Consider the following 27664-nt stretch of genomic DNA (forward strand, 5'->3'; position numbering starts at 1 on the left):
GAAGGGCTGTGAGTAGGACTGCGAACATCAAAACGCTGAAACCTACAGGCGGGGAGCTTACAAACTACTCGCTTTACAGGAACTGCTCTGGTTGTGCAGCGGGTTTCATCAGAGCATTTCATTCTGAAAGAAGCACAATCAGACTAAACGACGCGAAACGCCACGGCTATAGTGAAAAGCTTCACTTCTGAGGAGTGTATGTCTCAAACGTTAAGTTTTTAGAATACGTATCAGAAGTAGCTTAGACAAATATATACATATATTTTTTTTTTAAGAAAATTGAGCGTGGAGTTTTCAGCTGCTGAGATATTAGCGCAGAACTAGGTAACACTGCGAGCATAGGTTTTTTTTTTTTTTTTTTTAACTGTAAAAGTACATTTCACCAGAGTAGTATTTTCCATTGAATATACGTTTTTTTTTAATGTAGCATTACGTATACTGTATATATAAACTTTTTAAATCGGGTGGATTGAAGACTACCATTGAGTCTGTGATGGAGCAGTGAAATGGAGGCGCTCGGAACATTTTGGTAAGTTCTAAAGAATAAGTGATGTCATACTGATTCAAAATGATGATATACCATGGGGGGGGGGGGAAATCCCAAAGATAGATTTTAAGTTTTCTTCATTGTTTTATTGAAGAAATCAAACGATGCTTCTAATTTATTTATTATTACTTTCCGCGATGCAACACTAAGGCCATGATTTAACTTTAAAAATAGCGTTTTTAATAACCGGTTTTGTAATCACATCAATGAAAATTAAAATCTATTATCTAGTTCCAGCCTACTGATGGGTGTGATTTTGCTAGTAATGTGCGAAGGTAAATCTACTAGTCAAGTTTGTGTTTCCGCTATAAAGAATTTCAATTGCAAACCTGCGTTTTATTTGACTAACGCCAGCCTCATACTAATGTGAAGTTAGATTATTTTGTTATGTGGATAGTATGTATGCGTCTCTGCCATGCAGTATGTTTTGTGTGATCAAGAAACTAATTCAAGTGACAGAACTTTTCATATGGAGAGATGAAAACCATAAATGTCCCAAGAAGGGGGGAAAAAAAAAGTCTGTGTATTGAGCTGGTAAAGTGAAGCATTAGGCTAAGTGCTATTCTCTGAACAGTGCAGTGAGAACAGTATTATAGGGTTTCATCATCCATAGCATAAGCACTGAATCATAAATTCGGAGGAAACAGGCCTGACACGTTTTTACACAATGTATTTCTCAGTCTCCATTGGTTTAAACAGTTAGTGAGATTTACATGTCGGTCGAATTGACTTTTTTTTTTTTTTTAAATAGCGTTTCGTTATCGAAGGGCTTAAACTGGTAGAATTTAATATACCCTGTTGCACAGCAGTTTGAGTCACTCCAGTTTTCAAGGTGAGCTTAATTAGACACTTTGTACAGGTAACTTGTAATTAAGGCTCACAGTAAAGATCTATTCAATTGGAGTACCAAACTAAGTCATAAAATAGACATTTTTGGGGTTCTGTTTCTTTCTCTTTATCATGTACAGTCCTATTTCGCCACAGCCTTTGCTATACCATTTAAATTCTGTTATTAGTGCATGGAATCAGACAGGACCTCAGTTTTAGCATCTTTTTCGTAAGACCCAATCAAGGGGCTCAGCTAGTTCATGACAGGATAGCCAGTCTACACATGGTCGAGTTCAATGGGCTGTCTGCCTGCTGGGTTTTTTTCTAATGCTGTTTTTTTTTTTTTTTTTTTTTCTGGTTTCAGACAACAGCAGGGTCCTCTGGCAGTTTGTGATTCTGGAAACTTGGCAGTGGCTCTTGAGTCTGCATCCTCAAGCAACACCAACCCACTCTCCCCTACCAAGTGTCTTTGGCCAGTCTGTTTACTGACTCTCAGTACCACAGCCATGCTACTGAAAGAATACCGGATCTGTATGCCTCTCACAGTGGAGGAGGTAAGGGATCTTATACATTTGATAGCTATGAGAATGTATTTGACTGTTTTACATTTCGCACAGTACTCATAAACCATGCATGGTTTGAGAACTGTGTAGAATGGACTTCATAAAAACCAGAACATCTCTGAACATGTTAATGGTATTTATTTGTTTGTTATACACATACTATACACATATTATAGTTCCTTTGACAGCTATGGACAGCATTTTTACACCACCTAGAATTTAAGGATTGAGGCTTGTGAACATAATGTAGAAACTACAAAATGATATCGCAGAAAGTTTACTGGAAGCCGTAATAGTAGTACAGTATTTCATGTTAAATTTCAAAATGTCACATTTTAAATTTTGCGTCAGTTTTTAGTTAAGTATGTGGAAAACTACAAAGCGGCATGTAATTCAATATGTTAACGTAACATTTTTGCAGCAGGTTTCATTCAATTTTATGAAGCTGCATTTGTTAATTTTAATAGGGTGATGCAAAATCTTTGGCCGTAGCTGTAGACTTGGGTACTTTGTTTAAAAAAAAAAAAAAAAAGAAAAAGAAAAAAAAATCATAACCTTGTATCCCACACAACCCCTTGTAGTGAAAATAAGTGTTACCTTGCTCAATGCCCACCAAACAGCTTTCCAGATTATGACCTATGGATGCAGGTTCAACCATCTATACCAGTATAAATATCAATGTATCGGTTTGTAGAGCTATATGTGCTATTCTGGTTTAAAAGGTTAGCAGTTGTTGTTTTTCATTCTCAGCCTTGCGTGAGCCAAGAGGGAGAGAAACCTTGCAGGCCCAAAGCCAACTTGGCAAGCAGTCTGTGATGCAAACACTGACTCCTCCCTGAGTCACTTCCTCTGGTTACTGTCCCTCTGGCTCTTCAGCTGTAGCAGCTACTGCTGCTGTGTGCTGCTTGTTCCAAAGAATACCCCCTACTGGACCTCCATGGGGGGGGGACCTGATCAAACCTTTGGGGGTCTGTTTCTGTGGGCCTTGATGGTAAAGGGAGCAGCTTGGCTAGGAGTTCATACTGCTGTTGGATTTGCACCCTTCTCTGGACATAATCTCTTATTCTTGTCATCACTCCTTCTCTAGTCTGAGCAGTTTATAATCAGCATAATAAATTGATAACTATTCTATAGGGTATTGACCAATACTTTCTCATTGCTGGGACAGGGTCAACGCTGTTGGCATAGAAAGTGCAAAGAACTTGGCTAAAAAGGGTTGATTTTTTTTAATGTTCTTTTTATCTGATAATAACGTCTGATATTTTGTGAATTCTAGTTACTTTTGTAATGTAATGTCATACCCATAAAACAGCTTTTCCTAAAACTGACTATGTTAAACCAGAAGGAATGTGCATTCCCAACAAAATTAAGTACATTTTTAATACTATTTTTATAACATTTTATACTATGTTTTTGAAATGATGTTATAACCTTCGCTCTAGGTTAATATGTAAAACTAACTGTGTGAATTAAGCAAATTCATACAATTCTCACAAAGTAAAGCAAGCAATGTCATGGATGAGAATGAGTTGGATAAACACAGAGTTTCAATTTTAAGTGCATCTTGGGTAGACATTACACAATTTGAGTTTGTTTCCTTTTAAAATAGTTTTTCATGCTGCTAGCAAAGCATGGATCTCTGTCTATTAGGATATCTTAGCCAACTTTTGCAAAGAACAAAGGGGGAAAAATGCCAATAAAACCTTCAAGAATAATTACCCCAAAAAAACACGTAACCGTATTGCTGTCCAAGACTAAAGGATAATATTATTAAACATTCTGGATAGCGCAGCGTTGTGATTATTTTTAGAGGTAATTGGATATACTGCCAATCTCACAATAACGCAGGTTAATAAGAGAGTTTTAGGAAAACTGTGAGCTATTGAATGATGTAGCCTGATCTTGGCCTAAAGCCTGCTGCACGGGTGAGAGGCATGCTTAGTCTTCACGCCTTGTCAGTCTTAGGACACCTTTTGAGCTATAAGTGGCAGTTGTTGTTGTGTTTTTTTTTAATGAACTCAGTGGTTGCAATTACAATTCTGTGCTGTTGCTCCCCAAGGAGTTGTACAGGTGTGGTTGGAAGCTGAGAAATATGTAAACGGTATTCATTAAGGTGTCAGATAATAGAACTGGAAAGCTGAGAATTGGGTATTTTAATACTGATTAAGGGGGCGGCCTTGGAGGGCTGTGGGCTGAGGGGTTGGAGCTCATTCTGCTTATTGTTGGAACAGGTTTTTTTGTAACGGAGGGATTAACGTACGGTCCTTATTGGTTAACAGTTTAGTCTAGTTTTGGCTTTGTGTACTGTACTGCATGCAATGTAAAATGTAATTGCTTTTATATTCAAATGCATACCCGATTTGTGCATACTGCACATAGCAGACCTTGAGTAATTTGATCGCACAGTTGAATGCACTGTCATTACCATGGAAACTGGCATCTCAAATACATTTAAATGTGATACAACCGTAATTGCCATATGCAGGAACCTGCAGTCAATAAATTAAGGTTAAATTAAAGGATACAGTTTGTTCTACCATGGGGAGGGATTTTGCTGCCAATATTTCCATCCCTGTAGTGATTAGTAGGAGCAGGTGATGGACCTGGAGAATGCATATTTTATGCACACTAAGTGGCTGACAGTTTTGCTGTGTTTTAAAACAACAAGCTGGGAATGTACAGTAGTAATGTTTATTAAGCAACAGGTTAGGAAATCACAATGGAAGCTTTTGGTGAGAGACGTTGCTCTTCCCTATGTGAAGTGGCATTGAAATGCATATAAGTACAGGTACTGTTGTGCACATGTCTTTAAACAATGGAACATGTAGGGCTGTGGCTATGACACTGCTCTGGCACATTGTCATAATAGACCAGGTCCTGCCTAATGTGGCCCAGCCCTGTATCTCAACAAACGTCAAACCCAACTTCCTGACTCTATGAACAAGCTGCGTTGCCATAGCCACATGTGAGTCATCACAGAAACCTTTCCCTCTTCTTGATCAGCCAAAAAAGCTCCAAGCATTACATTAATATCACAAAAAAGCATAAGGCTCTTGCTTACTTAAAAAAAAGAAAGAAAGAACATGGGTTCCTGTTCATGTGAAATGCAGATTTAAAAGCCAGCATGGCACATGCCTGTTCAAAAAAATATCAACCATCCAATGAGCTGATTCACCTGGACACGTAATCGGTCTTAGTTGACAGAGTGCTGCTCACATTTCTATTGCCTTTTTGTTGTTTCAGAGGTAATGCTCTCAGACCTTGTTTGGAAGGTACACAATAAATGGCTCTGACAGCCTACCTGCATAACAGGTAATAGAGTGTCTCCAGCAACTGGAGATGGATGATATGTAATTCTTCCAAATTGTCGTCATCTAAACTAGTTTTCCCCTATGAAATGAACAACCCCTACATGTCCCATTCATTGAAGTAATGCATTTTTAAACCTGGACAATAATGTCCACATATTTTGACACCTGTGGCATTTTCTTTCCATAGCAGTCTATAATTGTAATAAATACAGTGTGCGTATGTATATTCGGCAGAAAATAAAACTACAACCAATCAGAATTCTGACACTTACTGTAAGAGTAATGATAAGCCATATAAAAGCTGTCTCAGCAGTGTTGAAGGATAGATTGATTTAAACTTTTAGTTGTTGCATAGGTGTGGGGGTCAGTTACACTGCACTGTAATACTGCTCAAGAGTGTTTTCCCTTTAGTTTTTTCTTTTAAATAGTCCGATGTTGTTTAAATGTGTGAAAATGACCGCACATCTGGAGAAATGCATTCCTTGTAGAAATCTGAAAAATACGGTACCTTCTAAAATCTAATCCTCCATCTTTAAAAATGATTAAAAAAAAAAACATGCATAGTCGATGGATTTTCCAGGTTTGTATTATCATAATACCTTAAGCGGTACCCTTGAACGGTTTTAGAATATTCTCATCATATTTCTTGCAGGGTGTCTCTGTGTCAATTGGGTAGGTATGAGAACTTTCCTTACTCTTCTTGTAATTCACTCATCCCCTGCACTCCTGGGAACTCCCTTCCGACAATGAAAATTAAGAACTGAGCATTTTGGACATGTGATAGTCTATCGCATTAGTGAAAACCATTTAGCAAGCTCACTCGCTGGCTGTGAAACAACATTGCATGCTGTATGAATAACATACAGTAACATTGAACTGGCCTCATTTTTATTTATTCAGTGAAGTCACCCAGTTCTCCTCTAATATGTACATAGGATCTCTGCGTTTCGTCTTTCCCTGAGAAGATATGCTTGAGGCTGTACTGGTAATTGTGACTGCCTTCGAGCAAATTAAGTTCATGTTACATTCTTCACAGTACTGTACAATCACAGTGCCATCGTTAACAACATCTACTTTCTTCACTTAGCGTTAGCACAAGCTACATTATCACTGGCTGCCTTTTCCTGTGTTGAATAACTCTGGATTCTCTGCTTTTAGTACCTTTTTTAAATTGCGATATTTATAGTACACCCTTGCCATAACACCCTTCATTATAACTAACCTTTGGCCATAACGAACCTGGCCCCTGGACCCAAATAAATAAAAGATAAATGCCATATAAACACACACTGTCAACATCCCGGTCTGCACGTGCTGGATGCCAACAAAGCTGGAAACAATATTGATCGTTTGAAAAAAGCAGTAATGCAGACATATCTCTGTCGTGAATGTAGGTTGTCAAAAAGCACTTTTTTCTTCAGCAATGATGCGGCAAAGCAAAAAAAAAAAAAAAAAAGAGGATCTGATAGACTTTTCATGACAAAGTTTTCGTGTGATTTTGTAATAAAAGCTCAGTTTGGTATTCTCGCATGTTTGAGATTTAGTGCACTTTCGTGTCAGATTGATTTTGAATAAATTTGCGATTTGTGCTTTCTGTTTTGCGTTTTAACGCAAAGGCAGAATACTTGCATACATCTGACAAACAGGTACATGTAATTCAACTTTTATTCACAATTTGATCTTATTAACTTACTCCAACACTTTGTCCTTCATTTTGATTGTCCTTTTGCTATAATGAACCCCTCGATATAACAAACAAAAGCCTTGGATCCCAGCAGGTTCGTTATAACGAGGGTGTACTGTATTTCAAAGAACTTGCTGATTTTAAAGACTTCACTTGCATTGCTGATATGATTTAGTGCAATGGTTTTGATAGAACAAAGGTAATAATTATCTTAGGGACACACTGCAGAATGTGTGGGATTGCTGGTCTAGCAGTGTCCATTATCTGGGTCAGATCAGGTTTGCAGTTTTGACATTAAAGGAATGACCCATATTTATGTAGGAAAGGCAGGGGGTTTGACTTTATTCCCCAAGGAAGTTTGACTTCCCTGCTAGATAATAAACATTTACTCTCTTCCTTTTGAGGATGGGGACAGGGTTGAAACAAGCATGCTTAACCCTTTCAACCTAACCTGCGCTGTAGGCGCTTGTCTAAGGTAGACCCTTATTTTTATGATCACAATTTAATTTACAACTTAATTTCTTGTGAACAAGACACGCTGGATTAAGAAAGTAAGCCAATGGCGTGTCTATAGGGTTGGCACTTTCGATGACCTATTGTGCACCATAGAGATGTGAAGGGGTGTCCTCATTGCAGAAAACCGAGGGGCTAGCTGAGATTTGAAAGTCATCAACATAATAGTACAATATTTAGCATAAAGCCCCCTTCCTGTAGGCATACCGACTCTTTGGTGAATGATAAAACTGTAATCTGTAAAGTCTGCTCAGAACTATACTCATTTTCTTTCAATCTCATTTTGTAAGTGCTGCAAGGCTTTTAGTGCACTGCCACTCACTGCTAAGGCAGACAATTACCACACCAGGGAATATGAGAATTGTATTAGTCATTAGTTCAGCTCATTTGCAATGCATTGTCCTTGTAGCACTGCTGATGTCCAGTTTTGTTGGGAGAGGTACAGGAGGCATCAGGAAGTAAATGAATAGGTTGTCCACATGCCAACAGCTGAACTGGGCTTCAAATGCAAGTTTCCAGGAACACCATCCAATCAACAAGGTTTACTTTTAGTGACTTCAGGGGCCACGTGATGCAATTACTCTATAATTGTGTTTTACAGTGGTGTAACTGCATTAGGAATCAAGAGATGAGTGTGTGTAGATTTAGCACTAGTTGGAAGTATCTGTGTGCGCTTTGTTTGAATAGATTGCACTGAAATATTAAAACATCTTGGGACATATAGTGTAGGATTTAAAAATCAGGATCTTCTGTTCGCTAGTCAAAAAAAGAACCTCTGATTAGAAGCAATTCCAATACAAGTCATCGCTGTTCTGCATTACAAACCCTGTTTGTGTTTAGAGTATAATTTCCCAGAGTGTCAGGGTTACCTTGTGAACTTGTACTTGGTCAATGAAAGCAAACCCACCTCCCCTCTGACAGCAGATCATTAACTTCTCCTATACTGCTGCTATTTTTAGCCTAGCCCTGACATCAATCTGACGTTGGTGGCTGAGCGGGAGACAGTGATGCAGGAGCTCCTGGGGTTAGTGAGGTGGTGGTGGTGTGGGGCACAAGAGCTGATTCTTAACCCTTTATGCACAGAAGCACTTCCACTCGGTTCTTCCTAGAATTTCCGCCAATTCCGCTTCTTTGGAGTTGTTGCTCGCATCTTCGGTTCAGGATGCACGTTACTGTAGAAGTTGCGTAGACATCAAAGACAGCAAAGTGCACATGATATATACTGTGTGTGTGTGTGTGTGTGTGTGTGTGTGTGTGTGTGTGTGTATATATATATATATATATATATATATATATATATATATATATATATATATATATATATATATATATATATATATGTATATATATATAATTAGTCCCACACGATACAGATGCACCCATCCATTTTGTGTGAATCATGATTAACCTTGCTGGTTGCTCACAGCTCATTTGATTGACTAATGTCCTTTCTACCATTATGCATATATTAATAAGAGATACAAGTATTTTTCCAAGCTGTGTTCAGAATCCCTGAGGAGCTACTGCTCACTGGTTTCCATACAGTATGTTGAATGACATGCACAACAGGCACCAAAGACTGCAAGGTTTGTGACCCCTTGGTTATGTGCCTTAACATTACGTGCCGCCTTAACAAACAAATGGAAAAAGAGGAGGGGGTACAGATCATGTTTGCCATCCATTAAAATCTCGCTTGCCCACCATAGCACCTCTTTCCGATGACAGGTTGTAATGGAAAAATCCCATCTCCCAATAAACTCTTATCTACAATGCCTGTGAATACACCAGCTGATGTGCTTAAGTGGACTAGAAGCTAATTAATTGACTGTAGACAGTCTGTATTAGTTAATGGTCACTGAGAATTTATCAAAGTGATTGGGATCTGACAGCAATGCTTATGGCATATGGGTTCATTTGTGGACTGCATATGTGTTGGAGTGAAATTCATCCCTTGGGGATTCAGGTTGGATTCTGGAAAGCTATGGCAAGACTTAATTTGCTTCTGTGTAGTTAAAGCACCCCTCGATCATCTAGTTTTACATTGAAATTGTGCACCAATTCGTAATTTTCCCTTCTACAACTGTAAACATGTCTCCAACAGTACAAGTCTTTAGCAACCCGTGTACACTGTCTCAGTTGTAATTTCTAAAACCTGCCAATGGTGCTGAAAATGGGTTGACATGCTCCTGCACTGGGCTCATCTGTTCTTTGGTACTGGTCACTGAATAGCCTTTTTTTTCTCCAGTACAGGATTGGCCAGCTGTATACCATCAGCAAACACAGCCACGAGGAGAGCGACAAGGGGGAAGGCGTGGAGGTGGTGCGAAACGAGCCACACATAGACCCCGTCCATGGAGAGGGGCAGTTCACAGAGAAGAGGGTACACTTGTCCAGGTATACAAAATCCAGCAATGCCAGTTCTTCCCATTAGAATCATATGGGTGTCTTACTTTTAGTGTCATGTTCATCTAAAAGAAAAAGATATTCAGTGTTAATCTGTACTAGCTCTCAGACTACTCGTTTATCTGTGGGAGAACATTAAGAATACATTAGAAATGGCTGACAGAGAATTGTAATAGGGGGTAATGGACTGTAGTTTTAACTGAATTTATTTTACAAAAAGTACAAGAAGGTTTTATCAGTGTTAAACAAAATAGGGTTAACTTATGAAGAGGGGAAATGTTTTCAGCTTCAAATCAAATTAACTTGCTGCTTCATTCATGGGTTTGACAAAGTAAGTAAATGTTTGTTTGAACATGTGTATCTTTTACATTCTAGCAGTGTAGGTGCTAAAACTGTTTGAGCATGCATTTTATTTGCTGCCTTGCTGTATGAGGCCATGTATTTGCTTTTTGCCTTTAGGGAATGTATAATGAATGTTAATGTTGCTTTTTCTAATTTCAGCTTGGCTTTTATTGTTTATAAAGGGCTTGAAGTCCAGGACATGAAGAATAGTGTAGGCCTGTCTGTGACCCACAGCTTCCTTCCTTTGTACAAAAACACCCTCAAATGGCCTCATTAATATTGATGAAATTGCCTTGAACTACTGGCACAAAGATTAGCTATTATAAAAATGTTACTGAACACAGTTTTCTTTTAAAATATATATATTCAGATATATTTGAAATGCTATGGTAATTGTTATGTCTGGTCCTGTCTAGGTTTTGATGTCCATACGTCACCTGTATCTAGGCAACCAGGCAGTCCACTTTGCCTAAACCTCTTGTGGGCTGTCTGAGGTTTAAAACAAAACAATTGTAATAAACAGTTGACACAAGAAATTCACGTCAAGTCTCAAATACAGCCTGTGCAAGGTTTTTCATGTAAACACGGCTGTGATGGGTTGTTTACAATGGCATCGTTTAATTGCTATCAGATTTTCTTCTCGAGTTCAATTCACACTAAATACGTAACAGACTTAACCTGGGGGGTTTCATTTTTCAAATTAAATGATTTCTGTAACTGTTTTCCAACCTCTTTCCCATTATGCTCTGTATCTCATCTCTCCTTCAGTACTAACACTGCTCAGCAGTGTAGATGTTTAGCTGCCCTCCATGCAAAGTCTCATTGGGATTGCATTGTTATCAGCACTCCTCTTTCTTAACGGGGAGCTATGGGACTTGAGAGGTTCTAACCAGATATCCATGGCTTAGTATATATATATATATATATAATATATCTTGGTATCTTTTCAACCCTGGCTGGGGATGAAACCCACGGCTTTTCCGCCCCCTGGTTCGTTTGCTTTAATCCTCTCACTCTGTATTATGAGTACATCTTTTGATGAATTTTTATTTATTTATTTATTTTGTAGAGAAATGTCGTATTGGGCCATTGCAGTTGCTAGGCAACCCTTTGTGGAATGAACAGTTTCAGATTGTTCTCGAGCTGAAAAAACAAAAGGGCCAATTCTCTCAACCAGAGCTATTTTTTACTATGCTTTCCCACAAGCCTCTGTAATGAAGTTCATTTTTAATAAGTCTGCTCTCATTGACGACGCAACTGTCAGCCAGAGAGCTTGATTGTGTTCCTCAGCTCCATTATCCACTCCATCAGAGAGCCGCGCTGCTGGGGCGCTGCACCAGAGAGCCACGGTTTTCCATTGCTTCAGCACCATCTAACACTGATAACCCCTTCTTAATACAAGTGATTCATACCCTGGCTTAGGTCTTTGCTGTAAAGTGGGCCACAGCAGAAGGTGTAAATAAGCAACAGCATCAACACATACATCTGAATCTAACATGGTGTTTAGAGGAGTAAAGATAGTTACTGTTATGAACAGAATCCCATGTTTCCAGTACTGCAGCCTAGTACCTTTTAAAACACCTGTAACTAATGCATACCACCATTGCTGTTGCAGGTGAGATTTATAATGCTGGTTGTTGGTTTTGGACAGAAAAGTAAAAAATGTGGGGAATATAGAAAACAAGTCCTAAAATGGGCAGAGTTGGACAGCTATAGTGTGTGTACAGCTTGTATCAAGGGGATAACTAGTTTCACAGTTTCAGTTACCGTGAAACCTTTTGCTCCATCCCCAACTGTGTCAACCACACTGCCTGCCTCTACTGTTGATGATTTTGATTACTTTACCAGAAGAGATATTCTGGGATTCTGTTAGATGGGTATTCTCTCTCACAGAGCCTATTAAAATGTTCAAGGCTTCAAGCTGGCTGGAAAATACACAGCATGGGTTCAAGCTGCCACTGGTTAGAGCAGCACACAGACCCCTTACAGAGTCTGAGAATTGATTAGCCAGCTGCTGGAACATTTCAGAGAGTGGTCAGCACTCCAAATCAGCCATCAACTCCATCCGGTTAGCAGTCAGCAACAGGCAGTTCTGTTTGATAAAAAAAAACCAAATGCATAATGACTGAATATGCTTTTACACAATTTCAGAAGTGGTTACATTAAACAAAAAAAAGCAGAAAAAAACTGATATGACAGCTCTCCTGGCCTATTTCCAGTGCCACAAAAGCTGTTCCTATGAGGAGATTGTGCAGTATGAGTAATCAGAAAGTAGAATGCAGAGAATATTAAACAGATTTGGTTCTTTGTGTGACATTACTCTTTTTAGACTCTGAGGTAACATGACAGGAACAATTTGGGTTTATAATGTCCAAAGTCGCATACATCAGCCAAAATAGGTCAAACATTTATTGTTCTTATTCATATATGACAGCAATTTCCGGTATTTCCAATCCAATGGCGAAACAAACCTTTGATTTAAACATGAGCAATATACAAACATTCTTAACTCTAAGTAGTTGTACACATATGGTAATGTTTGAATGGACTAATTTCCAGTGGCACAGTAATTTATATCTGGAGCCAGTTTTGCTTAATGGTTAAAGATAAGAGTACAGTGAAGTGCCATTGACACCTCATTTTCCATTCCAAGGGACAGTAGGAAAACGCACAGTAACTATTACACTGAATAAAGTTGATAATGAAACACGAAACTCAAACTGTGGTGAGGAATAATGTCCATTAGCTCTGTTCATTATTTTTTCACAAATCCATTCCCTCTTACTATGCACAATATCTCACATCTTAATAGGCTTTTAAAGGTTAAAAAAAAAACCCTTTTATTTCAACTCTTGTCACTGTGATCTCTGCAGAGGATTAGCTCACATTTTTCCAGGCAGGATTCCATTTTCATCAAGTGTGTTAATATTTTTTTTTTAAGTGTTTTTGTTTTTATTTAGCGATGGCTTTTAGAAGTGTGTGGAGTAGCGAATTCGCAGCAGTATGATAAAATAAATACTTGCACTAAGAGAGAGGCTGGTTCAAGTGGACTGTACGGCATTATATTTCTGCATGTTTAATGAGACCATTTAAACTAGATGTTCTGTTTTGTAGGAAAATGTCGTACTTATTTAATGCTGCAATGTGCTTTACTTAAACACGGAAACAACACATCTCCTAGCGTTTCATTTCTTCCAATAATAGCATAGCTTTTAACTGCTTCTAATTGATGACGCAACAATGCCTTACTCCCTCGAGATAAGAATATTCATCTTGCTATTGAATATAGTAGCCCAGAGTCAATCATGCAAACTATTTATAGAATGCCGCATTGAACCGGCTTCTATTCTGGGAACAACATTATTAACCCCCCCCCCCCCCTACACTTGTGAGTTTCAGGGGGATTGATGTACACTCTGAGGTGTAATTAGGTTTGTTTTCTTTATCTCAGATACTGTAGCTCTGCTATTGTATAGTTCTTGTTGGCTAGCTCTGTTCTATTTTTATTCTATATTACTTGAAAAGTATGACAATTGAGAGAGATGCCAAGATCATGTTTCTTTTATGTATATCTTCCATGTCTATATACGGTATACTGCAGTATGTCTTAATTCTGTCCGTTTTATTTGTGAGGTTTTGTTTGTACTGCTGACGAATACAGAGTGTTTTTCTATGTTTTAATGTTGATGATGGAACTCTTTGAGACACACAGTGCCCATACGAAGCTGTTAATGAAATTCTGTTTCCCATCAATTTGTGCCTCCAAGCTACATGTCTACCAGCAAAGTGAATGTTTGTTTTTTTTTTCCACACAACAGCAGAGCGAATTGTCAAACTGACTTTATAACCTGTTTATATAAAACTTTTTTTTTTGATTGTTGAACTAACACGCAATTTGTTTACTTGGTGTTTTTTTCAGTAAGCTTCCCAGCTGGGCTCGAGCTGTGGTTCCCCGCATATTTTATATCACAGAGAAGGCCTGGAACTACTATCCTTACACAATCACAGGTAAAGAGACAGTACACTGGAATACACGGACCACTGTGATTCACACAAACTCACGTCAAACAAATTTGAATTCTGATGCTATATTTTTTTTTACTTTTACAAATAACCTTTGTTTATTTCTCTTTTTCTTCTTTGTTTGCTGTGGATGTTCTGCGAACTCCTAGAATATACGGTAAGTTTCCGTATATTTAACCATAAAAGCACTTTCTTCAAAGAGTTGTGACTTCTACACTGAATCCTTACCTATTGAACTAAAACATTTGGTAACTGTTACTGTTTGACATGTTGTGGAAGTATGTCATGGTGACATTTCACATTACGGACAGCTTATTTATTAAGCTTTTGAACAAATTGATTGAGGCTTTATTGAACTTGAACTTATTGAACTTTTGAGGCCACTTTAACTGCACGCTGTCAGATACATCTAGCTGGGTGTTGATTGATTGGGTATAGCTAGTTTATCACAAGGTACCGCTGATTATTTGGTCCACAGTTTCCATTAGGATGAACAGGTGGGGAGGCATTTTCAAAACACCTAACTAATTTTGACAGAAAATGTGTACCTTTATGATTTCCAAGATAAGCGCCAACTAAGACGTGGCTTTACAGTAAACTAATGTGATCCATCTGCATCTCCATCCATTTGCGTTTCTTTCCATCTGATGATGTAGGCATCCTTCTGCCTGGAGTTGATGACTGAAGTGTAATGCTGGCTCCAGGGATCAGCTTCATTTATTTGCATGGCTCATATCTTACTTCCTTTTCTTGTTTCACCTGCTGGTTTCATATTGATTTCCTTTTTTTTGCTAAGCTCCTCTGTTAATATAAGAATATGTGCAGCAGTCATTGTGTGGGCAGTGCAATCGCTCTCTTAGCGGCCACTAATGGAGCAGAGTTCTGTGTAGTGAAATTGCAGGATGTCAAGCGTGTGCTTGTAAAATATTAGGCTGTATTTCATTTAACTCTAAAGTCAAAATAAAACAACTTAAGCGGAGATGTGGAAAGGCGATGAATCACTTTACTTTGTGTGTGCAACGTGATTTCTTTAACGTTTCTCCACGCAGCGGCTCTGTGCAGAAAGAGATGTGCATAATTTATTAAGCAAACAAGTCTTATCATCAAAGGATTCTAGGAATTATCTATTTAAGGAGTTTAGTGATAAATTTAATATGGCTTTTGCATGCAGAAGCTTTGTGTGTAATGGACTTTGTTACACCTAGTCAAACAATTGACCAATATGTTTCATGTTTTATACCATTTTAATTGTTTGAAGTTTTTTATTTGATTCATTTTTAGTTGTGTGTACGGACTGATGAGAATTTTATTCATGGTGATATTGCAAATTACTAATCCTTTTTTACATTTGAACAGTATTATAGTTGACGTGTCTGTATGAATATTTGTAGTAAAGTAGGTTGTTGCCAAGGGTAGTGAATAATGTGCTAGAAGTTATGAATACAGTCCTGTTTGTGTATTAATTGCCTTTTGCTTTTCCTTTGCAGTGCTCCTTTTTACCAAAATTCTCTATTCACATAGAAACAAAATATGAAGACAATTGTGGAGACAATGAAAATGTAAGTCTTGCATGAATAGATTAAATCTCATTTAATATAATGTAAATAGATTTTTTCTTAAATGTCCATGCTCAGTCCTTCAAGCACCTGTCTTAATTATTGCATATGTATTCAAACGATTATTTTAATCCATGCTCTCCCACCTTTCTGTTGCTAACTAAACACACATTTGACATTTTTTTAAATATATATTCTTACAGATTTTTAATACAGATAAAAATAACTCTGAACATGAGGTGTGTTTTCTGGACATTGCATATGATGATATCCCAGACAGACACTACAAAAGCTCAGAGGTAAGTTATCATATATAACTAATAATGTATATTAAGAACTGAACAAAACAGTGGTACCCAGACCTCTTTAAGATCCTTGTTATCGGTGCATGTTGTAACTTTGTTTAAACAGGGATCTGTTCCACTGGTGTGGTTTAATATGATAAGAGTTGCCTCCCATACTGCTATTGTAGGAAGAAAAAAGTTAAGATAAAGCAACCATATATATAAATCTCTCAATTGATACATATGAGAAACAATCAACCGAGATTACTGTGCATCTCAGAGTAAGGCCTAATTCACCCTGGCGAGTGAAATTACATATCGAACAGCACATCCAATCTATGGAGACTTGATTTTTGAGGTAAACTGACACACGCCATCTCCACGGATGATGATTGGTAATACTAAATGACTCCGTCTTAGATTGTGGTGTTACTTATGTTGGTGCTGAGTATGATTTAGCATTGACTTGATAGCTTTTGATGTGCTTATCAAAGTCTAATCGGTAAATCCAGCCAGACACCAAGTGTTAAGCTGGTTTAACCAAAACACCTTTCTTTTTGAAATGACTATGTTTAGGATCAAGTTACTGATTTGAATAGTTTTGCAAATTACTGTAATATTTGCTTGCAGGTTAACAATGCTGTCAAGGCGTTTGTTTTTGTAAACTGAAAACCGATAGAATATTGCATATTGAAACACATACTTACCCTAGAAATTATTATTATTATTATTAATAAAAATTGCAGTCAGAATAAGACCAATTTAACCCAAAATCTAAGTCCAGATGTCTTTTAATAAACAAATGTTCTTTGTGATCTTGAAGCACCTACAAACCAGCATATGGCAAATAAAGTACTTGGGTTCTGTTGAAAAAAAAAAAAAAAGGTTTTGTAAATAACAATAAATCACAATAAGGTATCATTTTAATGACTTAAGAAGTAAGTTTCTGCTTCTTGCAGGACCTCCGGTGCTTTGCATCTGTAAAAACAGGACGGGGACCCTTGAAAGAGGGCTGGAGAGAGAAAGACAAGCCAGTTATGTGTTCCTACAAACTGGTCAGCATCAAGTTTGAGGTGTGGGGGCTCCAGACCAGGGTGGAGCAGTTTGTGCACAAGGTAAGATGTTTAAGAGTAAAGAGGCGCTTCTTTTGGAAGCGGATGGGTTTCTGGGAAACCACCTCAGCCCGTTTAATCCATTCATTTGAATGTCTGGCATACTGAAGTAGCCTCTGCAAATCCTTTGAATTAAAACCTTATGTACAGAGCTATGCTAGAATTAAGAATCAATACCAGAGCATTCTGCTGTCTACACCACTGAGAAGGGTGTCTTGATTAACAGTTTAGTGAAGAGGATTTAGGCTGAGAGAAAGAAGCCTGGCAGGATTTAGAGGTAACGATGTGATGGGAAATGTTCTGGCTGACTACTGTGTGCAGACAGTAAACGTGGTTCTGAAAAGATACAGAATAACCTTGGACAAATTGCCTTTTTAATGCGGATGGGTTTGCTATTCCCATCACTTTTTTCTTTGTTACATTGTATAACACCCATTGATGTATATCTGCCCATCACGCATGCCCTGTTCACCTATACTGATGTCCTCTTTATTCATTACTTCAATACACTTGCGTATGTCCCAGTTGAAGGCGTAAGACTCTGAGACTTTTCCTTGATCACTATTAGTGCATTAATTGCAAGCATGCATGTACAGTGACATGCATGTGCAAACTGACACTGATAGAGGTATGTTTTTGTATAGAAGCACAAGAAGGGACACTACAGTACTCCATGGTACTCTATCTTTCTGGCTATGTAAGTTAATCAAATATAATAAATTCCAGTGGTGTTTTTTTTTCTTGTACACTTTCCCTTATGAAATTAATACAAATAAAGCAATTGTTAAACATGGTTAATATTTGTAATAAGCTGCACAGAAGGCTGTATTCAGAATAATGAAATGCAGAACTTGGTCCATGAATTGAATTGTAGCTTTCAAATGCATTAACCTATCGCAGAGCCCTGTACTCTGCATTTAAGTTCTAAAATTTCCATGACTACCACAGTTTGTCAACCAATCACATGTTTTAATGTTAATGGTCCTGAGCTGGAGCTGAAAACCATTTCAAATAAATGAACAGATAAACAAATGGTCAGTAACTCAAAAATATAAGATCAAAACTATGCAGTTAATTGTTCTATTTTAAACACCACATGTTAGGACAATTCCATTGTGAAACATGCGTGTTCCTTGTTCATGTAAATGTTTATTGTGTAAGCAGCCTTTGTGAAACATACCCAATGGCATTACACTAAAATATATAAGAGACAAACTGTGCAGCTCATTTTTATGGTTGAGCTACCTCAGAGCAAGCAGTTGATCGATAGATGTCATTCCTGCTGTATTTATACCTGTGTTGGAAGGCCAGTGGTGTTCCCCACTAGGCTGATGTTGAGCACAGTAGTGAGTCAAACAGCCCATTCCGGTGACTAGCCTGCATTATGTTTACAAAGCACCTGAGAAGGGTATTGCTGTTGTTGCTTACTGTACAGTACATTATCAACATTACTTCAAAGCATTCTATGATGTCACCTTTTGATCTTTTTAGTTAACTTTCCAATTCAATTGAAAACATGATTCCTGTAAAAGAACACACAGAACTCTGGCTGTGTCACCAAATCCATAATAGTTAATTTCTTGTTTTAGTCTTTGAAAACTGACTTTTTGAGTGCATTTGTAAACGTCAGCCCAATTAGTGCAATTGTTAGTCTCTGTTAAATAATATTTTTTTTTTCAGTGTCCATTTCAAATAAACTGGTACCAGTCAATTACATTGTTAATGGTATTTTGAATGAATATCAGTTGAATTAGAAATGTTTTAAACGTGGTGAATGAGTGTTTAATTGATCCACAGTTTCCTGTTATTCCTTATGTAATCAGTAAAAGGTATATTATTATACAGGATAAAATCATATATTTCTAATTTACAACACATTTTATCATATAACACTCCTCGAAGGAAGGGGGGTGGGGGGACAACCTAAAATCAATATGATTCCAAGGTTAGTTGCAGCTAAACCAGCTATACAAAACACAGAGGGAATTGCCGTAGATTTCAGAAAGCAGGTATTATGCCAAACATGTCAGTAGCTAGGATACAGCATCTGCTTTACAGGACCAGTCTGTTTACAGGAACAGCAGGTTGGCAATACAGTCTTTTAAGAGTTTTTTGAAAGGCCTTTGGAAAATGAATTACCAGAATTCCAGGAACTCTAACACTATAAAAACAAAGTACATTCTGTAAAAATGAATCAAATTTGTGTAACGAGAAGAGACCTCTGATGCTTACTGCTTAAAATGCATGACCTTTAGCAGGATGCTAGTCTCGACACATGGAAAACACGATTTGTGTACTGCTTTAAACTGGGTTATTCCTGGACAGCCTTGTATCATGTGGGGGGTTTAGAAGATACACTCATTGTTCTGTAGAATTGATTTCTTATGATGTTGTTGATTATTTTACATGCTATTTGTTGTGTTTGTAATGAGATTTTCAGTCATGTAGCCAAATCTTTTTCAAGCAGCACTGTTTCTGATTGTTAACTATACAAGCATCACATTTAACTAGGCAATCCTATCCATGATGCACACGGTGTTGTGTGGGTCATTGTTTGAGCCTCTGACTCATCTGCTTTCCCTGTTATTGCAGCAAGGTTAGCTTGTGTCCCTTCTCAAGATGAATTCCCTCTCTCCAAGTGGAAACCAGGGAGGGGGCTGCCTGCCCTCACAGGTCACGTCAGCGCCCTGTTCAATCGGCTGAGTGGGTGTTTTTTTTACCAAGGGCAGGCACTTGGTGATATAAATACAATGCACAGGAATTATTCTCAGAGCCGTGTCTAGAAATAGAAACCTTCTAGTGCCGAGCTTCGTGTCTTGGTGAGCGCTGAATAAAATTCTTTAAGGAGGCGTGAAAATGATGGTTTATTTTTAGTCTGCCTCCCCATCTCCTCTAATCTGCTCAACATCCCCTTCTGCTGCTGCTGTTGTTGTTGAACAAGGTGTAACGCTTTGTGTGCACAAACCGTGCTAGAATATAAAAAAGGAAAGGGGGGGGGGGAGTTAACCACTGTTCTAGTGACTATTATTCTTATATAATAATGCAGATTGTAAAACGGAAAGAAAAAACATGACAATTGTTACCCTAAATGGTGGTGCTTGGAGGTGCATGTTAGTTAAATGAAAGTGGAAGTTTTGTAATAAAATGGCCTGCTTGTTGTTCTGTTCTATTGATCTAAACTTGATCAAAATGATGCCACTGTTTAAATATTAAATTCAGGCCCGACCCAATCATTTTAAGAGACAAATACACTAAAGAAATGTTTCGCCATTTGATGATTTTAAAACGAGAACACTATTTGCTGTAGACTTGGGACCATATAGATTAATTAACCCCTTTTGTATTTGTTCAGGTCATCAGTGATATCCTGTTAATAGGACACCGGCAGGCCTTTGCATGGGTGGATGAGTGGTATCGTAAGTATCTGCTCTTTAAAACTGGCTTGCCTTTATAAACTCGGCTGTCTCTGCCACTAACCCCTCCACTTGGATTCGCAGGCATTAGTTAGATGCTGTTTCTTTGTTCCTGGGTTTTGCTGCGGAACATATCTGTTTTCTGTGTACTAACATGTTTAACCCTTTCCATTCTTTAGACATTTGATTGCCTGTGTAGACACCCTGTATTAGTATAAATATTTAATTTTGTCAATTGCCGATGTTCTTTTAATCACATATTGTGATACACACAGTATACTGGTGTACAAAACCACAAAAAAAACCCCAAAAAACAACAAAAAAACCCACAAACACATCAAAATATATCTAATGCAAATGGGTATTGATGAGTAATAATTTGTGATGTTTTATCCATTGCTGATATGGCATATCTTGGGTGTGTGGTCTGGAAAGGGTTAAAGTCACAGGCTCTGGTCAACAGGAGCACTGATCTGTTTAGGTGTGGAAAGTTATTGCTATTATTGACCTTTGATCAATTGCATAGAATTGGCTTTTGATGCACCCTAAGGTCACAAAGGTGTATATACTAAATGACACACATATTGATAAACTAACAACTATATATATATAAAAAATATAAAACAAATATAAATATAAATAAAACCGCATAATTTGTGTTTCCCAGGACAGTTGACGTGGGTTTATTTTATCAGCGGTCAATCCAACCCGTGCTGGGCAGAACTAATTCTCTTCTCTCTGAGTCATGGTTTGCCGAAGACCTTTCTAATTCACAAACACTCCACTCTGCAAACTAACTGTGTTTCTAGAGAATTACTAACGCTTTATTTGTTAATCTGCTGTCCACTGCTTTATTCTTCTCGAAATGGAAGGTCCAGACTGGGGTCCAACTGGTTGTATCAAAGACTGTAATAGGGAAGCAGATCAAAATACTGCATCAGGATGGATAGGTCATTAATTTTCCCTTGTTCTCACAGCACGTTATATATTAGCTGAATGAGTAGCTAGGCTTCTTAAAGAGAATTGGCATTCTGAATCAGGACACCTGGAATAGTGCTGTAGACTTTATTACATTAATGTAAAATATTATATATATAGCGGCATATTCAGGAGAACTTTAAGTCAGTCCAATGGATATGAGCCGTTTACTTTTATTGCTTCCTAAAGAAATAAAAATAAAAAAACAATATTTTGTCTTCCACTACGACACAAAGATAATTGTAGGTAAATCTTTGTGTACCCTGTAAATAATTTGAATGGCTTGTAAGACATAAGCTGGTACAAATCTATTGAGCACTGCCTTTGCCTGCTGTTTCCCTGGATACAGGAGTACTAACTCACATCCAGGCAGGATATATTCTCCATCAAAAAAGTATTTCTCTGCTATGCCAATATTTACCCACCTCCTAAAAATAGTCTTAATTCAATAGTGAGGGCTTTAACCTGAGGTCCACACTTGTTATGGAGACATCCAGGTCAGTGAGATACAGAGTGAAGGGACAGTGTAATATTGTCTAATGCAGGACAGAGATTCTTCCTATCAAGGTGAAGTGGATAAAAAGCTTGAACAAGTCTTTTCATAAGACTCACTGGGATGATATAATAGCATTAAGAATATAAAGGGCCAGATCTGTGAGTTCTAGTGTGAAAGCTCTAGTTTTGCTCATAGTGAAATTCAAAACTTCAGAACTAGACCTTGTTAAATGAATGGCTCCTACACATTCAAGCGGATGTGTGTGTTTTTTTTTTGTTTTTTTTCCCCAACTTCTGAAACCTTTTTCCCTTAGAAAAAAGGGAAGCAAACTGCTTTGTACTGCTGGCGTTTTGTAATGAGGGGTATTTTTGTATAGCAGATGTGCTTGTCCTTGGTTTTTATGGGATTAATTACGAGAAAGCACTTAATCACAAGGGTAGAATGTATGGTAATCATGTCATTGGTGGCGATTTGTATTGTCAGAGTTGAACGCGTGCCACAGGAAAGTTCTTTAAAGAGACAGTTTGTTTTTGCTTTGTCAACAGGTAATTTAGTATGCTTCAAGGGGAATAGGATACATCCATTCAGACACCAGTTGGACCACTGTCATAACAAGTCCATAAGTGATTTGGAAAGCAAATCTAGGTCAGGGTTTTAAAAATAACCTGCAGCTGAGAAATGCGTTAAAGGCACGGGGTCTCGAAATGGCACAGGCCCCTGCCAACCCTGGCCTTAATTTGCTGTTCTTACCATTGTGGTTTCCAGTGCCACACGTCATTTGTATATCTGAATTTTTTAACTGGATAAGGTCAAGCCTTTATTGTTTTTAAGTAAGCTTGGAATTTAGTTAGGAACCCACCTCCTGTGTAACACAAACACACCTACAGAGAAACCAACTAAAGGACAAATTTGTTCTGTTTTTTGTAAGTGCTTGACTTCCCTTTGAAATTTTACTACAGTATACTATGATGAAAGCATGTCAAGTGCAGTGAAAGCATGGCAAATCAATGAGAACTATGGTAAAGCCTGGTACACATTACATGCATAGCATTACACGGGACATTGCCAGTTTACTTTGCAAATATTTTATGGCTTTGAAAATAGATCAGTAGTAAATATGATCTGTAAATGGATTGGACCCTGAGGTCAGGTTAAGTATATGGGGAAAAACAAAATAGAAAAGCAAACTAGTTATTGAAGAAATAAAATACACAGAACAATGGATATTGTAACTTATGCAAAATGTTAGTGGTTCTTAGCGTAACCTTGTACAGGCTGCCTTTCATTTTTATTCCATATTTCAATTTTATGAGCAAGCTGATAATGGAATAAACAATAGTCTCTAACACATTTGCACTGGCAAGATAACTCTTTTTTTTGTCATGCAATCTTCCCTTGAGCTATAGCTGTAGTTTTAAAGATTTCAAATGGCTTTTCCACTTTTGTAAAAATTATAATTGTCATCACTGAAAGGGGGATTTTTAAAGTAGTCCTGAAAGTTTTACAGATGCTGTTTTTTGTTTGTGAATTTTAAGTGAAACGTGCCCTCTAGTGTAAAACATTGGGCAACGCAGTTACTTCAACAATTAATTCAGATGATGTCAGCAGTGACTGTATAGATGCCACAGACATTCAAAACACTAAGGGCTTGACCAGGTTTTTTTTTTTTTTTTTTTTTTTAATTTTTTTAAATATATACAAATGAAAGTGAAATTGGCAGTGAGCAGCTAATGTAACATTTTCCACAGACATGACATTGGAGGACGTGCGTATATACGTGAATCAGATGCAGGTGGCCACAAACCAAAAACTGGGGTGCCAAGATCCCTAGCTATCAATCTCCACAATGTATGTTTTGGTTTCATTTTTATTTTATTTTAATAATTGTTTTTTTTTTTTTTTTTTTGGCCCTAAGGTTGGTAACTTCACATTAAGTAATGGTTTTGTTAAATAAGTTTGAGACACTGAGACTATATAAATATTGTTAATTGAAAATGGGACTTATTTTACATTATATTCAAAATCACCTTTACCCACCCACTGTCATTTTAAAAACCACCACTGCAAAAGCAATTTTTATGTCATTCTGATTAATCACAAAAGGAAAGTAAATTTTACATAAAACAAGGTTACCTGAAATTTGGGGATAGGTGCCAGAATATGTGGATATGATGTTCAGTAAGTCCCAAAATATTAAATGACTTGCCATGGATATTGCATAGCCATACTGCATATTTATATTTATAGCAATATATTGTACATATCCATCTAATTATGTGTTTGAAAAGTGATTTGTCTTTTCTTTTATAGGAATTACCTTTTTGGTCCATGGGGTTGTAGTGATCTAGTGGTGCGCAAACACTTCACACTGCTCACCAGCCAACATTCTCACTGTATTGCACAATTTCAATATGCTGCTGTACTATAGTGTTAACCCTATTACAACGAAGGGAAACAGTTTTCAAAACGGCTACCCCTTGAAGCACAGCGCTTACAAATAGAGATATGTCTTCATAACTGTTTCCCTGATGAAGTCTAATGGAAAAATGTAGACAACTTGATACTTAATTTGTTGAGTAAAGCATGTTCTCATACTATTTTATTTATTAATTACTTTATTTATTTTAAAACCCTAATGTTAGCTAATGCAATCCTATCTAATTGTCCATGACTTGGCTGCAGACTTCATTTCAAACGGCAAAGGCCTTTTTTTGTAATTTAATTTAATGGTTTAATCCAGTTTTTTGGTTTTTTTTGGTTTTTAGGTTTAATTATTTTGAAGAATGCAAATGTGCTCCATTTAATGGTATTACAATGCCAATTTTTGATGGCATAAACCAGGTCTTTACTGCATGATGGCCAATGCAAGACTAAACCTCAAAATGATGCTAGTCTTTGTTTTGGTCTTTGTAAAAAATATTTTTAGAGGTTTAAATTTTAACTTCTGTCCCTTCTAATAGTTGGACGGAAGTGAAAATGTGAATTCAAATTAAGGGCCAATAGTTCTATTAACTGTAGTTTGGGGTTTCTGCGGTGAGGACCCAAGGGATGTTTTTAAATATTTTGGGGAAATTGGTTGATTGCGATATGCGTTGAATTGCAGTACTTTTAATACATTATCATATGCTAATCTCCTTTCCTTGGTAGATATGACCATGGATGAAGTGCGGAAGTATGAGAGAGATACACAGGAAGCCACCAACGAGAAGATTGGTCCGGTGACGCCCACAATCTCTGTCAGCGAGGTGTCCAAGCCGTCCACTTCTCACAGCGCCCCTTCCAGCGCTCCCTCCACCCCCGTCAACGGAGACCCTCCCGACTTCCTCAACGTGCCCAAAGACCGGCCGCGCAAGAAATCCGCTCCCGAAATGCTGACCCTCCCGGAGATGAGGGAGCGATCACATCCAAAGTAGAGTTCAACTGGATATGCCACCAAAACTTTCTCTTTTGTTTTGTATTGCAGCAGCCAAAAACTATAATAAACACACACACACACACACCCCCCCCCCACACACACACAAATGTTTGAATATTGAACCCTAAGGGGTTTTATTTTGTAAACCACCTATCAGTCAGGGGGTTCATTTTAAGATACAGGATGACAGTTATGCATAGCAGACTTTTTTTTGTTTTATTTTTGTGAAATATTACTGGGCACAGGTGCTAAATTCGTAAAGGTATCACTAATCACTTGAGTGAAGAGAGTAGCACTTTCTGATCAGAGGTTAAAATTCGGATTCTGACTCTATGCTTATTAAGGTGCAGCATGATAGCGCCAGAGAGCCAAGAATAGTTCTAGTTGTGTGTTCATTATTGATAAATGGTACACAGGACTGAAGAATATTTCAAAGGATTTTGGAGGTGCATGGCGGTAGTACTAAAAAGCTCAGGAAGAGGCTATGTGAAGATCATCTTCTCATTTACAAGATTCTCCTTTATGCACGGCCCAGTCTCGTACTTCTATCCCTTTTAAAAATAAGCTGTTTCAGTCACTGGAATAAAACCAGTTGGTCAACTTCTAATCCTTCCAGGAGGATTCCATTTCAGGTGGGAACAGTTAACGTCGCTGAAACATGTCTTTTCCTTGAAGACTGTGCCACCATTGAGGTTGGAAGTACTGGTTTTGCCCATTGTATCATGTATTTTCTCAGAAGACTGAATTACATTTCAAAGAAGCAAGACAAACTCTCATCAGAAAAAATAAAAAAAAAGTATCTTGTTGCAAAATCTTGTTACGCTAACTAGCATGTAATGATGCCATAAGAAATGCACCGCTTTTAACTTTGCTGGTTAAGATTTTTTGTTTGTTTGTTTCCTGTAATTCCAAGCATTTATGAAGCTTTTTGTATGTTTTTTTATAAACATCTTGCATTTATTTTAATGCTTTCCAGGTGTAATTTGCTCTTCAGCCTGTGTATTTTTGATTTATTTTTTATTTAGAAGTAATCAGCAGTCCTGCATCATAGTGTAGTTTGCTTGTAACCTGCTGTACATGCATATTAGGAGTACAAGAACATTTCGCAAATGTTCTTTGTCATCTTGCGATACATTGTTGGCAGAGATACAGGCTCTGTAATGCTAGTTTAAAGTGATACATCTCCCTACAGAATGTGTGATGTGGAGTGTCAGTTACTGGATCAAAAATTTAACTGAATAAAGTCAATCCTCTCTTATGCAACAAACTCAAGACTTTTATCGGTTAAGGCACCCTATACAAAAAATGCATTTTCTACCAACATTTGACTAATTTTCCCCAGTCTGTTGGGTAGACAAAGAATAGTAAACATCACTTTTAAATAATCTTGGATCTGTTGTTCATTTAAAATGCATGCGACTTGATAGACGCTGTATCGCAGTAAACTGAAGCTCTATAATGAAGTGATTTATCTTCTCTCATTCTTGTCTACCATCTAAATGTTTGTTCTAATAGGAAATAAAGCTCTTGCTAAGTCACTTTAGAAGTCTGCCTTACACTGAACGGTTGTCCAAATACTATGCTATTTTCATTCTAATTATATTGTTGGGAGCATAGCTAAGAGAATGTGCTTTCTAATGAGAATGATATTGAAATAGAATTATATGGACCACAACTAGAATGTAACCAGTTCCGTACTATGAAGGGAAATTACTGACATAGTCTCTCTCTCTCTCTCTCTCTCTCTCTCTCTCTCTCTCTCTCTCTCTCTCTCTATATATATATATATATATATATATATATATATATATATATATATATATATATATATATATATATATATATATATAGAGAGAGATATAGAGAGAGAGAGAGAGAGAAATGCTTGCAATGAAGACTACATTATAAACCCACATGATGTTACACAATGTAATAGAGATGCCTCCCTTTTTTCTTCATGGAACTGGCCTATTGTTATTTCACTTCTCAGTATGCCAATTAACCCCAGTCGTGCCGATACTCTCTTTGTTTGTTGGTTTCCAAGATCAGTTGTTACAATGCCATGGCTCTATTTGAATATTTTAAGAAGAATTACATAGAAAAAGGACCAGCTTTTGGCACTGCTAATAAAATGTGTCGTAGGACTTCACTGTAGAATGTACTTTTTTTTTTTTTTTTTTATTAAAAGATATTTTC

General features: G+C 37.4%; 1 protein-coding gene across 2 annotated transcripts; it reads left to right on the top strand.

Annotated features, from left to right (window-relative positions):
* On the top strand, nt 1-27237 carry LOC121300947 (cytoplasmic phosphatidylinositol transfer protein 1-like). Of its 2 annotated transcripts, XM_041229967.1 has the most exons (11): nt 1-529; nt 1740-1929; nt 9692-9840; nt 14111-14199; nt 14364-14371; nt 15702-15773; nt 15974-16069; nt 17014-17169; nt 20519-20582; nt 23802-23901; nt 25201-25289. In XM_041229967.1, the coding sequence occupies exons 2-10, from the start codon at nt 1882-1884 to the stop codon at nt 23882-23884; spliced, it is 765 nt and encodes a 254-aa protein (XP_041085901.1). In that variant the 5' UTR covers nt 1-529; nt 1740-1881; the 3' UTR covers nt 23885-23901; nt 25201-25289. The 2 variants fall into 2 exon arrangements, with proteins under 2 accessions (XP_041085901.1, XP_041085899.1); XM_041229965.1 differs by lacking the exon at nt 23802-23901 and having other exon boundaries at nt 8-529; nt 25201-27237.
* The last annotated feature ends 427 nt before the right edge of the window (nt 27238-27664 follow it).

The sequence above is a fragment of the Polyodon spathula genome, chromosome 26, assembly GCF_017654505.1.
Source record: "Polyodon spathula isolate WHYD16114869_AA chromosome 26, ASM1765450v1, whole genome shotgun sequence".
In the NCBI taxonomy this organism is placed as follows: domain Eukaryota; kingdom Metazoa; phylum Chordata; class Actinopteri; order Acipenseriformes; family Polyodontidae; genus Polyodon; species Polyodon spathula.